This window comes from Aethalodelphis obliquidens, unplaced genomic scaffold (genome assembly GCF_003676395.1).
Source record: "Aethalodelphis obliquidens isolate GAN/ISIS:26980383/991018 unplaced genomic scaffold, ASM367639v1 scaffold34, whole genome shotgun sequence".
In the NCBI taxonomy this organism is placed as follows: Eukaryota; Metazoa; Chordata; class Mammalia; order Artiodactyla; family Delphinidae; genus Aethalodelphis; species Aethalodelphis obliquidens.
Window position 1 is genome coordinate 21,092,464 of NW_020837978.1, and position 13,813 is coordinate 21,106,276.

The 13,813-nt window shown below is 46.0% G+C and overlaps 1 protein-coding gene across 9 annotated transcripts; it reads left to right on the forward strand.

The window, feature by feature from the left end:
- The first annotated feature begins 362 nt into the window (after positions 1-362).
- On the forward strand, positions 363-11,850 carry BTN2A2 (butyrophilin subfamily 2 member A2). 9 transcript variants are annotated; one of them, XM_027128552.1, is made up of 8 exons: positions 363-759; positions 1,260-1,374; positions 2,123-2,470; positions 7,149-7,430; positions 8,847-9,068; positions 9,478-9,498; positions 9,593-9,619; positions 11,624-11,850. In XM_027128552.1, the coding sequence occupies exons 2-8, from the start codon at positions 1,290-1,292 to the stop codon at positions 11,731-11,733; spliced, it is 1,095 nt and encodes a 364-aa protein (XP_026984353.1). In that variant the 5' UTR covers positions 363-759; positions 1,260-1,289; the 3' UTR covers positions 11,734-11,850. The 9 variants fall into 9 exon arrangements, with proteins under 9 accessions (XP_026984353.1, XP_026984354.1, XP_026984355.1 ...); XM_027128553.1 differs by having other exon boundaries at positions 8,847-9,014; XM_027128546.1 differs by having other exon boundaries at positions 446-759; positions 11,111-11,850.
- Positions 11,851-13,813: the final 1,963 nt, after the last annotated feature.

Here is a 13,813-nt window from a genome sequence, read left to right on the forward strand (position 1 = left end):
AAAGCTGACTCTGAGTCAAGGACTCGGAGTCACGTTGTCTACTTGAGAACTGATCCCAGAAAACTCAAGTTCGAAAATAAATAAAAAGAGAAAAGCCAACTGAGAGAAAAATTACATAAAGGGTACATTAATCAGTTGGTTATCATGTGGGCAACTGGGCTCCATCCCACCCAAGACTAAGAAACATGTGATGCTGTGAGATATGCTTATGCTTACGTCATCACACCCCCAACCCCAAACACTATACACACACACACACACACACACACACACAGACTTCTACACACGGCAGGCCTCTCCTGGTGATTAGCAGCAACGCCAAAATCCTCGGGGAATCTCAAGGATTTTCAATAAAAAAATGAAAAGTATCTCGCTTCTGAAGAAAGAAAAAGGAAAGTTTTTTAAAGGCTCCGTGCAGCTGTGCGTTTTTAAGTCCTAAGCTGTTTCTGTGTATTCTACCCAGTAACTGGTGAGAAAGCAGGTTCAGGGATGCCATTGGCTGGCTGACCCACGGCCTGCTCTAAATCATTCATTGGAGATCTTGTGACTTTGTGGTCCCCGAGTGGACCGGGTCCCAGGGACCGCAGCCCCCAGGCCGCGACTAACAGGAGGTGAAGAAAAGTTCCTTCTCCGCTTTCGGGAAGGTTTGGTCTGGTTGTGCCTGTGCCCATGGGCGGGTTTAGGGGGAAGACGGACAACCGGAAAATCATCATTTGAGCGTCAGAGGAGAAAAGAAAACGCAGAAGTTAATTCTAGAAGGTAAGAAAGGGAGGGGACGCGCTACCGCTCGGGGGTGGGGCGGGGAGTGGGGGGCGGTAGGCGGGAGGAACAGAACCTGATAAGGCGAAAGTCGGGGTCCCGGGTAGGGGATGCTTCCGGGGGGGGGGGGGGGGGGGGAGGGAGGCTCTCCACCCCTGGCTTGACTTGGTGCCGAGCCAGATTCGCGGCGAGGAGGAAGGGACGGGAGGGAGGATGGGTTTGGAAGAATATCAAGTGACGTCTGAAGAAACTCAACTCTGGCCGGAGAAGTGAGCCGAGGAGGGCGGAAAACTGTAGTCCCGATCGTTGTATTGTTGGCTTATTCCCTGGAATGTTTAATGAAGCCATCTATCGGTAAATACCTGAACCAGGAGAGGAAGGAGGCTGCCCAAGACAGCAGTTGGGGCGCTGATGATAACCAACACGGGTTACAGGAAAGTTTGACCTAGATCAGAACCGTAGTGCCGAGTCTCCCTGGCTGATTCTCCACGTCTCTCTAGGCTTCCCGTCCCTGCCTCTCGTGGGTGCTTATGGAGCGAGCTGCTTCTCTGCATTTCTCCCTGCCAGGCTCCCTTCTCTTCTTCCACCTCCTCAGCTTGTTTGCAGCGGTCTCAGGTAGGGGTGCATGCCACTAACTCCTATCAACTTCTCAGAAGGGAAAATCAGCACTTCAGTGTGCAAAGAGGAAGGGTAAAGAAGGGCTGCAGTTGTGTTCCCTCACCTTTTCGTTCTGCACACGGTCTTCGAACGGATCCCAGCGCCCTCCATTTAGCAATCCAGTGAGAGCCACAAAAGGCGAGCTGCATATATAACTTAAAATTCTTAGTAGCTACGTTTAAAAAAGTAAAAAGAAACAGATAAAACAACCTTTCATAATCTATTTTAACTCCACATAACCAAAATATTATTATTTAAACTTTTAATTAATGTAAAATATGAGTGAGATACTTAACATTTTTTTCTAAATTTTCAAAATTGTGTGTATTGTACATTTACAGCACACTCCAATTGGGACTAGCTAGTGGCTATCATATTGGACAGCTCAAGTTTATAGTATACTCCAGGCACTGTGCTGGTTTGGGAAATAGAAAAAGATCTGTGTAAGCTCAGGGTCCATGGGGGGTATCAGGGTATGCTTCTCCATGTGTTGTTCAAGAAGCATTAGCATCCTCAATAGACACCCCTCCTACCCCTGCTAGGTGTCTGTTACTATCGACCAGCCACATCTCTTGGCCCCCAGAATCCTGAGCCCAGGAAGCCCCTTAGAAAGAACATGTCTGTGCCCTGGCATATCCACTTCTTTTCCCACCTTAGAGAGTTGATGGCTGGTGCCCTTGTCTGACTCTACCGCTTTGTTGAACAGTCCAATTTACTGTCCTGGGACCAGCTGATCCAATTCAGGCCATGGTGGGAGAAGACACCAAGTTACACTGCCACCTGTCACCTGAGAAAAACGCTGAGGGCATGGAGGTGCGGTGGTTCCGGACGCAGTTCTCCCCTGCAGTGTTCGTGTACAAGGGCCATCGAGAGAGGACGGAGGAGCAGATGGAGGAGTACAGGGGAAGAACAACCTTTGTGAGTGAAGCTATCAGCAAAGGGAGCGTGGGGCTGATCATACACAACGTCACAGCCCACGATAACGGCATCTACCGCTGTTATTTCCAAGAAGGCAGATCCTACGACGAGGCCATCATGTACCTGATAGTGGCAGGTACGACCTTCCATTTTGCTCCATTGCTTTTTCACAGCCTGACTCTTAGGGAAAGTTTTTCTCCTCACCTCAGGCCCCCTGCAGACCAGCAGATTTTTGCCTAGAATCCCCTTTAAACAGGGAGGGTGGCTTTCCCCTGCTCAAGGACCCAGTGAGTGGGTTTGCTCTGCTAAACGGTGGGCATCAACTCTTGAGACGCACACACGGAACTCAGCTGTCACCTTGAGTAGGGGCGAATGCTTAATCCCTACAAATTATTCTTATGCCTACTTGTGAGAGATCTCTAAGCATCTTCCTCAGTAACATGTTTTAGAATTAGACATCTTTATTGTGAAGTATTATACAGAAAAACTCATAGAACATTAATGTACAGATTACTGAATTATTATGAGCTATAACCCATGTAACCACTACTCATGTCAAGAACTAGAACACTGCCTTCTACTGACCGAGTTAGTTTGCTAGGGCTGCCATAACAAAAGGACCACAGACTGGGTGGCTTAAACAACAGAAATGTATTTTCTCACAGTTCTGGAGGCTGGAAGTCCAAGATCAAGCTGTCAGCAGGTTTGGTTTCTTCTGAGGCCTCTCTCCCTGGCCTGCAGATGGCCACCTTCTCACTGGGTCCTCATGTGGTCTTCTCTCTGTGTCTTCATGTGGCCTTTCCTCTGTGGGTCCACGTTCCTGGTGTCTTTCCCTGTGTGTCCTAATCTCCTCTTCTTATAAGGACACCAGTCAGATTGGATTAGGGCCCACTCTAACAGCCTCATTTTAACTTAATTACCTCTTCAAAGGCCCTCTCTCCAAATACATGCACATTCTAAGGGCCTGGAGGTTAGGGCTTCAACATATGAATTTTGCGGGGGCACAGTTCAGTCCACAACATGCCACTTCTCAAAAGCCCCGACTTAAACAGGTTCCTAGGAAGAGACATGCTGTGTAATGAGAAATATACATCCTTAATAGGCACTACACATTAGTTTTCCAAAGTGTTTGTACCAATATACACTCTCGCCAGTCATATATGATGCTCCATACCTTTTTCATTAAGTCCAAAGAGAAGTTTTTCACATGTGATTTCAATCTATTTTTTTCTTTTTCATAAGCTATTTTCCATGCGTGTGAGGATCAAACACCATCCTTGACCCTTTTTACCCTCCTTCCCTACTGTTTTCCTCAGCACCTCTCACCTTCTTACGTATATGCATTTTACGTATTTATCCAGATTATTATGGCTCTTCCACTAGAATGTAGCTTTCATAAGGGATTGTTTTCTATTTTTCTCCTGCTATATCCACACCTTTAGAACAGACCCTGGAGCATAACAGGTGCTCAACAAATATTATTGAAGGATTAAATGAATCTGCTCCATAAAGCTGTAAGTGGTCATCACATCGTGCCTGAGCTATCTCTATTCTAAGCCTGAGATCTGCTTTTTTTTAACCTTTTTCCATGAGCCTCTTACCAGTCCATGCTTTTAATCATCTTTGAAGTATGCATTAGTCAGGATTGTCAAGGTTATGCTCTGGTCACAAGCAGCCCTCAAATCTCAGATCAACAAGGGTCTGTTTCTAACACATGAAATATATCCTTCCTGAGTCTGGTGGGGCTCTACTTCATACCGATCTGCCTGGAGCTTTGTGGTTCACCTGAGCAGAGGGGAAGAGAGCCCGGCAAATTACTCACTGGTTTGTAAAGCTTCTGCCTGGGCGGTGCTACATGTCATTTATACTCACATTTCATTGACCAAAGCAAGTCACATGGTTATGCCTAACTATACAGGAGAGGGAAGTACAAGCCTAACCATGGGCCCAGGTGAACTGAAAATTTTTGTAGACAGCACTAAAAAGTACTCTTTCAGGTTTTTGTTACTAGACGTTCTTTTAAAGCGTTAATAGTCCACATCACAATCAGAACCAGCAATTATTCACAACTATGTCTCCAGCATCTAGCAAATTGCTTGGCACCTAGCAGGTACTTAATAAGTAGTTGTAAAATGAAGGAGTGAAAAAGATGAATGGCTGATATCAAAATCAGAGTGGAAAAATTTACCCTTGCGCACCCCTCATTGCGGACATTCATAAATTCATTCCACAAATACTTAACAAGCATCTCATGTTCAAGTCACTGTTTCAGAAACTGAGGATAAATCAGTGAACAAAGTACATGAAGATCCCTACCCTCGTGGAACTCACGTTCTGGAGGGTGCTCAGAGAAATAAATGAAATAATTAAACTGGATTTTATATCAGATGGCGATGAGTACTATAGAAAATAATAAAGCAGGGAAGAGATGGAAAGTTCTAGGAGGCAAGGAGGTAAGATAATTAGAAATAGAATGGTCAGGAAAAGCTTCACGGAAAAGATGGCGATCGAACAAAACGAGAATGAAGTGAGGAAGTGAGCCATGCACGTCTAGGGCTACTGAGAGCATCCAGTGTGAAGTCCCATCTAGCACAACACAGGGCGTGTGGGCTCCTGATAGGGGACCATATAGTTTATCACTCAAACTGCACACTTTTGAGAGTGAGAGGAGGCACTGTCAATAATTGCACAGGGACAAGTGGAATCAACAAGGACTGCCCAGGAAACTACAGCATATATGGACATCTCATTTCTTGATAAACATTAAGTTTACCTTCTTTCCCTTTCCTCAAATACTAGTTGTCGTGTGAGTGACTGACATGTAAATTATATATTAAGCCTAGTGGTCCCGCAGAGAAAATGAGTGAGAATTCGGCCAGGCTTCAGGATAGAAGTGGCATTTAAACTGGGATTTCTACAAGTTTATTGGCTTTAAGGTATGACCTCACTTCCGGTGTCAGAGTATTATACTTTAAAAGAAATGTTTGAAGAACGGAAAAGCCTTTAAGACACACATAAATCAATGGCATTTCAGTCCACCAGACCAATGGAGGTTTGTGGACAGTGCGACCTGCCCAATGGGCCTCAAACGTGACTGGCAGGAGATCCCATCTTCGTTACTCAGAAGGGCAGTTTTGTATCTGATTAATAAAGAATATCATGGAAGAAGGGTTTCTCCACCCTTGTGTCCTGACTCTGTTCACAGCAGCACTACAGAGCTGACCACCATGTGTTTGTATGTGGCAGGAATTTTCCATTCTTCCCCTGTAAACAAGACCCTGACCTGCCCCACTCTGAAGCGAGTTGGTGTACACCTGTTTGCTTGTTTGCTTACTGTTTTTCAGTTTGGTTAATCGGCTGGCTGGTTCTGTCCTTAAGTCTATTGTCTCCTGCTTGCCCTTATCGAACCCCTCCGGAACATTCTGTAGGATTTCTTTCCATCTGGCCAAGTTCTTTTGAATCTTATCCCACTTCAAAGTTTCTGTGTGAGCCTTTCAATATGCCACTAGTTGTTTTTTATTTTCCATCTTGAAAAGATCAAATTGAGCAAGAAGCAGTAAGGCTTAAGTGACTGCTTTAATTTTGTCTTTGGTATAATTGGTTGGACAGGCTTAACAAAGGAACTCCTTAAAAGAAGTCTGGATGATTGCTGGACACCTGGCTAAAGGGGCAGAAGTCTCCCAGGACCATGCATTTGCAGCTCTCTCCTACCCAGTATTCTCTTTTATTGAGGATTCTCTGAAAGATAGAATAAGTTAGGAAGAGTCTAGATTCTTAGGACTTTTGACGATGATCTGCTGACATTAAGGAGGTGATTTTTTTCTTTTTTTTTTTTTGCGGTATGCGGGCCTCTCACTGTTGTGGCCTCCCCCGCCGCGGAGCACAGGCTCCGGATGTGCAGGCCCAGCGGCCAGGGCTCACGGGCCCAGCCGCTCCGCGGCACGTGGGATCCTCCCGGACCGGGGCACGAACCTGTGTCCCCTGCACTGGCAGGCGGACTCCCAACCACTGCGCCACCAGAGAAGCCCAAGGAGGTGATGTTTTTATCTTAAGGATCCCGGGATCATCCAGATCTAATAGGGGAATGTTGTCAAGGGACTGTAAGAAAATTACCTAATTGACTGAGCCCAACTGACTGGAAGGTAAACATCTCTGAACTGGGGTAAGGGTTGGCTTTGCACACTGGCTCTGTCAATTTTCCTAAAAACCAACAGCTGCTTATGATTATCAGATAGCTGTGGCGATGTGAAGTCCTAAACCAGGAGAAGAGGGTCAGTGCCTTGAACTCAAAAAGTTTCTTAAGATTCTGCCAGCCTGGCAGGTTTCTGTCCTTATTGTATTGACCTAGAACTTCAGGAAGCCAGAGCAACTGAGAAGTCCTCTCAGGGCAGAAAGTGAAAGCCTGCTTCTTTCTGGTCACAGTGGATACACCCACCCAGAAGTGAGAAAATTAAAATCTCTAGCTGAATGAATCAATCAACCAGTGTCTATTAGGAGGCAGATAAATGCTTGCTCCTGTGATGGGGTCCGTAGGTGGAGCACAAAGAAAAGTACAATGTAATCCTTTCCCCACTTAGAGATCTCACAATTTTTTTGACATGTTGGTCACCTGGTGTTCTCCAACATCAAGGTTTTCTTCCCTCCTTTCCTTCCTTCCTTTCTCCCTTCACAGAATGGAATGTGCGTCATCAGTTTCTCTGGACACCAACCTCTTGCTCTCTCGTGGCTTCCCTTGGCTCTCATCACTAACAGCTGATCTGCTAAGACACTTCGGCTAAGACACCATTACCTCTTTAGCTGGTCTCTCTCCCCAGGCCTGGGTTCTAAGCCCGTTATTGAAATGAAGGGCCACGAGGATGGAGGCCTCCGGCTGGAATGCACATCTGTAGGGTGGTACCCAGAGCCCCATGCCGTGTGGAGGGACCCTTATGGTGAGATCATGCCCCCGCTGGAGGAGGCTTACACTACGAACGAAGACGGCCTCTTCATGATCACCACGGCTGTGATCATCATGGACGAGTCTGTGAGGAACATGACCTGCTCCGTCAACAACACCCTGCTCAACCAGGAGAAGGAAACTGTGATTTTCATTCCAGGTTAGTTCCCCGCTCTCTGGAGGCTCATCTCATGGAGGCGGGATCCTCAGCAGACAGACCGGAGCCCAGCATGGGGATGGGAGTAGGGGCACGGAGTGGAAGGGTCCTGGGCCCTGAAGAACTAGAGGCTACAGCTGAGCTGAGGCCTCTCCCCTTGTCACAAGAGGAAAATCAAATCACCTCAAAACACAGGAGTAGGAAGCCTCTTCTCTGAGGGTAAATCTGATAGTTTTGTTTTGCTTTGTTTTTCTCTGTTATGGTTCTTTTCCTGCAGCAATTTTCAAACATGTAGAACAATCATAAATCTATGGGCAGGTAGTATCTGCTGAAGCCCTTCCTTCCTGCCCAAGAGATTTCCCAAAGGACAGAGCTGGAGAAATTCTCTGTCTGTAGACATTCATAAATTCATTAAATACTGAACAAGCGTCTCATATGTTCAAGACACTGTTCTAGAAACCGAAGGTAAATCAGTGAACAAAATACATGAAGATACCTGCCCTCATGGGGCTCACATTCTAGAAGAGCAGAAGGCAGTAAATGAAATCATGAATTAAAACAAGGAGTGAAATAATTAATTAAACTGTGGATTATATCAGATGGTGATAAGTACCGTAGAAAAAAATTAGTGAGGCGGGGATAGAGAGTGTCAGGGGCATGAGGCAGTTGTAATTGTAAATAGGATGATCGGGGAAAGCTTCACGGAAAAGATGGCAGTTGGGGAAGTGAGGAGTGAGCCATGCAGATGTTTGAGGACTGAGCAAGCCAGGTAGCAGGAACGGCATATGCAAAGGGCTGAGGCAGGAGCATATCTGGCAGTTTCAAGGACCCCCCCAAGACACAGATATGACTGGAATGGATTGAGGGCAGGGAGAGTTGGAGGAGATGAATTCAGAGAGACAGTAGATCTGGATCATATGAGGCAGTGTAGGCCACAAATGGACTTTGGCTGTTAGTCTCAGTGAGGTAGGAAACACTGCAGGGTTTTGAGCAGAGAAACAACATGATCTCACTTAGGCTGCTGTGCTGAGGACAGACCGCAGAGGATATGGACAGAAGCAGGGAGAAGGCATTGCAAAATTCCAGGCAAGAAGGGATGATGGCTTATACCATGTGGTGGCCGTGCTGATTCAGTGTGGCTGGTTAGCTTTTAGTCACCCTGGTCTTACCCATGGTGACTCCAGATGTTACTGCTTTTTTGTCTTCTGGGGCCCCAACCCTGGCAATCACTGTGGGGCGAGCCAGTGCAGAGCCAAAGTCTCTTTCCCTAGCTGGGGTTTCTGAGAGAGAAGCTGACGGAGCAGGGACCTGGTGGGGGCCGGGGTGCAGGGGAGGTGCTCTTCAGATCTGCGCCCGGAAGGGCTCTAATCCCAGGGCTCCTTTTTCTCACTAAATGGGACTTTTGGGCTCCCTTTTCAGAATCCTTTATTCCCAGCACATCTCCCTGGCTGGTGGCCCTGACTGTCATCCTGCCTTCTCTGCTCCTCATCATCGCTGGAAGCATCTGTATCGTCAAGAAACTCCAAATGGAAAAAAAGCTTCTGTCCATGCAAATAGAGATTGAAAATGAAGAGAAAGAAATTGCACGTAAGGAACTGGGGAAAGAACGTGTGGAAAAAGAGAAAGAACGTCAAATAAAAGGTAAAAGAGTAGGAACACAGTTCACTGTCTTACAAAAGGACACAGCTCGGGCAGCTAAAAGCCTGCGAAAGAGAGAGAGGACATGAATAAAGGCAGCGGCAAGGGCTTAGAACTCTTCGTGTCCTAGTAATGAATCCCTCAGACCTCGCTTTCTTCCATTCTGCAAATGTTGCATCCATTCACCTGGCTACGTATAGCCCTATATTGTTGGACAAGAGCAAACCCAAATAAGTACTGATAATATCCAGCCACCTGATCATATGTTATTTCTGGTATCTTGACAATTCCCAAGGCAGCCAGGGAGGGGGACAGTGGTCAAATAGAAGACCAGCCATCATCATTTAAGACAAACTCTATTTCTCTTAGTTCTTCTCTTGAGGACATTCATTTGTTTCTGTTTCTTTTTCAGAGCAACTTCATGAAGAACTGCGTAAGTTGAGCATTTCCTGAACTACTCCCTGCATGATTTGCATTCTGCCCTGCATTATCTCCTGAAGCTCACCTCTCTGCCTGTCCCATTGCAGGATGGAGAAGAAGCCTCTTACATGCGGGTGAGCGCCTCTGACATTCCCTCAGATCCCGAGCTTTCTCCCCACCAGGCAGCGAACAGGACACATTAGAGGAGATGAACAAGGAGACCCAAGGCTGGCTAGCGGGGGCAGGAGCCTGGGGTCGATTCACCAGCAGTATCCTACCCAATGCCGGAGCCTACCTCTGCTGTCAGGGAAGCCCTGCAGCTCTTAACCAACTCTATAGCTTACTTCCCACCATCCTTTCTTTTTTAGAATAATTTCATCCATGATTACCAAAGGTCTACCATATATAATAGATGTCCCAAAAGCTTACCTTTTAGTAGCTGTTGCTCTTTGGATCCTGGCTTAATTTGAAAGAAGACAATACTGGCTTAGCTATTTATAACCTGGGCGGTGGTATAGACTGCACAGTGGAAGAGCCACGTGTGGGAAAAGCAATAAGCTTCCCAGGCCTGGCTGAGGGGTGTACAAATAGGGACCAGAAATGCCTTCCTGCTCCAAGAGAATGCTGATAACCCTGTGTGTAGCCTGCCAGTGGAGAGGACCTGGGCAGGTGGGAGAACACAGGGTCCAATTGCCTGGTCCTAATGAGCACTTTGAGTTTTATGACTTGTCACGTTCTGCTCACAAGCATCAAAGAATGCAGGCTTTACTAGATCCCACAGCACGTGGACCTTTCCTCTTTCGAATTTCAAAATTATCACCATCAGACATAACAACTTGGAGAAAGAAGCAAATCATTTTAACACAGTGATTTTGTGTTCGATGTAGACTGACTAAGTAATAGTAACTGCAGATGGGAGAGGGCTGCAGAAAGTCGGGGGTCTGAGGCATTTCCTGTATGCAGAGAGGTCATAGCTATAGATGTCACACCATAATAATGTTATTAAGGCAAAACTACCTTTTGCCATACTCACCTCTCAGGCAAGTATGGCAGGTAGACTTTGGGGGACATTATCCTTCTTTTTTACCCTTTGAGGGATACGCTTATTAGTCATTTAAATCAGTTGTCACCTGGTTAAACTGGTAGAACACAGAGGACCAGTGTAGGGACACTTTATCACTCTTATCTGTGTAGGGAAAAATTGGCCTTAATGGCTTAACTGGGGGAGGGGGAGGGGATAGGTCCTCTTTGCTGGTTTAAGCCATGTGGGAAACTTTTTAACTAAAGAGAGTCCCAGAGATCATATATTTTGAATAGAAAAGGGGGCGGATCTAAGAACATTGAGAGAAAGCGGGAGCCATTAATTTCAGCTCATTTGCTGAACTTTCTATATTTCTTAGAGCCCCAGTTCTCCTCGACCTGAGGCAGTGCTCCTGCCACTTAAGAGATAGAAGTGCAGCCTCAGGAATTTTCTGTGAGCTGCCTGGGATCTGGGATCGAGGGGCCTTCACGGAAAAGGCGGTCACATGGGGGAATCTCCCACCAGCTTTCTGGGATCTCTCTGGGGACCAGGAATCTCACAATCTCCTGAGATCCTAGGCCTAAACCTGAGACTTCCTCTGCAGCTGATGTGGTACTGGACCCAGACACCGCTCATCCCGAGCTCTTCCTGTCAGAGGACCGGAGAAGTGTGAGACGGGGTCCCTCCAGGCAGAGCTTGCCTGACAACCCAGAGAGATTTGACTGTCAGCCTTGTGTCCTGGGCCTAGAGAACTACACCTCAGGGAGACATTACTGGGAGGTGGAGGTCGAAAACGTGATGGTTTGGGCTGTGGGTGTTTGTAGAGACAGTGTTAAGAGGAAAGGGGAAACCCTACTGGTTCCTCAGAATGGCTTCTGGACCCTGGAGATGTTTGAGAACAAGTACCGCGTCCTGTCCTCCCCGAAGAAGATTCTCCCCGTGAAAGAGCGCCTTCGCCGGGTGGGCATTTTCCTGGATTATGAAGCTGGAGATGTGTCCTTCTATAACATGAGGGACAGGTCGCACATCTACACGTGTCCCCGTTCGCCCTTCTCTGGGCCCCTGAGGCCCTTCTTCAGGCTGGGGTCTGATGACAGCCCCCTCTTTATCTGTCCAGCGTTTACAGGGGCCCAGGGGGTCACAGTGCCTGCGGGCGGCCTGGTCCTTCACAGGGCAGAGACCCACCGCAGCCTCCAGGACCAATTCCCCGGTCTCAGAGCCAAGTAGAGAGCCCAGGCCACCTCTACTACCACAGCACAGCACCCCCTGGAGGAAAACCACCCTCCTTCCTTCTGGTCACGGAAGAAAATCTCCTCCAGAGGTCCCCTGGACACCTTCTCAAGCCCCAGCCCCATCTCTCCCTCATTAGGCCGTTGCTTTAGTAACTCATTTGCACGTAACGATGGGGCAGGGGCCAGTCTCAGGAACACAAGTGCTGCCACATAGCTCCCAACCAAGAAGTGTGAGAACGTGACAGGCAGAAAACCGGTTGCTTTAACATCAGAGTGACACATTCAGCCTGAGACTGGAGTTGACGTCAGATACTGTGGACTGGGGCGAGGATGCACTAGGATGTAAGAGGGGAGCGGGAACCACAAATGGAAGTCAGAGATAGAGGAAGTGAGACCTGAGAGGTGGGCCGAGGCTATGGATGTGGTTAAGCCCCACCATTACAGCTAAGGGGTCCCAGGAGCTGATGGTCCATTTCCCACCCACCCCCAAGATTTCCAGGGCATACAGTAAAGCTCCCCAGGCCTAGATCCATATGAGGAAGGATGAAGGATGAGGATACTTCTGGACGTGGCCTGGCTCAGGTGTCCCTACAATAAACAAGGTGTCAGTACTTAGTTATTGAGAGTGGCCTAAGGTTTAAGGTCCCAGCTGAGCAGGTAAGCATTGGACCAAGTGGATCTCAAGGTTCAGGTTCAGTGGGGAGAGCAGTGCTTTTCTGCTTTTTGGCCTCAGGTTGCCTTTAGACACTTAAAAATTACTGAGGACCCTAAAGAGCTTTTGCTCATTTGGGTTATATATCTATCAATATTTGTGGCATTAGAGATTGGAACTGAGAAATGTTGAAAATGTATTTATTTATTAATTTATATTAAAAATAGCAACAAGCCAATTACAGGTTAACATAAAAAAATTTTCATGAAAAATAACTGTTGTTTCCAATGCAAAATAAAGTTTATTGAGAAGTGTGGTATTCTTTAACGTTTTTGCAAATCTAATGTCTGGCTTCTCGAAGGTGGCTAGATCCTCACATCTGCCTCTGTATTCAGTGCTGGGATATCACAGGTCATGTAGGCTCTAAAAAATGTAACTGTACACTAGTGAGAGAGTGAGAGCAAAAATGAAAAATAATATCTTAGTATCATTATTATGGAATAGTATTAATCTTGTACACTGTTTGCAAGTATTACAGGGACCACCCAGAAATCTGCAAAACATCTTTTGAGAACCAGGATAGAGGATCCTGGAATTGAGTCAGTCATCTAAAATGATGACATAAATGGCAGCATTTTGGACTTTACATAATTCAGCCATCCAATTGTAAAACTTGGCTGAAAACGTTAAAAGGTATTTCAAAAGTTCAAAATTGTTTTACTGCAGTTTCAAATGGAGACATTCTGGAAAAAATCAGGAACATTGAAGTAAGTGATTTGTTGAGACGGAAGACTGGCTTATTAATGTGTATGTGCGTGTGTTGTTTTTATTTTTGGTATTGTTGTTATAATAATATTTGAACAGTTTTAACTAAAAGCACCAGACTGCGACTCAGGAAACAAGTACTACTAATAACTGCCTATATTAATCTTAGGCAAGTTAGAGCTTTTCGGTGTTTTGGTATTCTGTAAAATAAGGCTTTGAGTGGGTTTGCATATCTTTTATTATAGTTTACAAAACACTTTCACTTATGCAGTATCCTTGCTGTCTCATAGCAAATATACTGATCCCCATTTCACAGTGAAATAGTGAGGTCTAGCAAGTTAAAGCAATTTTTTTGTTTGTTTGTTCAAGGAAAACAGAGTTTTCATTCATACTTTTTTTTTTGATAAATCATGCCTCATCCTTAAGGTGCCTTATAAACATAAATTTCAAATGTTTTAAGTATTTATTGAAACTAAGCATGAACCCAATGCTCTGCTAGTCACTGTATAAAATATGTAAATAGTGTAAAACTCGGCTCCTATCCTTTACTGTCTTCCTTCATATCTTTGCTTATTCATTCACTCTCAACAAATTTATCACCTTTAATGTGTCGACAATGTACGGTCTGTTGTGTCACGAAGGAAATAAACAGGGTGAT

Coding starts and splice junctions, on each gene's coding strand:
- BTN2A2 (XM_027128546.1), top strand. CDS start 1,290: ATGGAGCGAGCTGCTTCTCTGCATTTCTCCCTGCCAGGCTCCCTTCTC. Junction 9,069..9,477: donor GAAAGAACGTCAAATAAAAG/GTAAAAGAGTAG, acceptor TTTCTTTTTCAG/AGCAACTTCATGAAGAACTG. Junction 9,499..9,592: donor GCAACTTCATGAAGAACTGC/GTAAGTTGAGCA, acceptor GTCCCATTGCAG/GATGGAGAAGAAGCCTCTTA.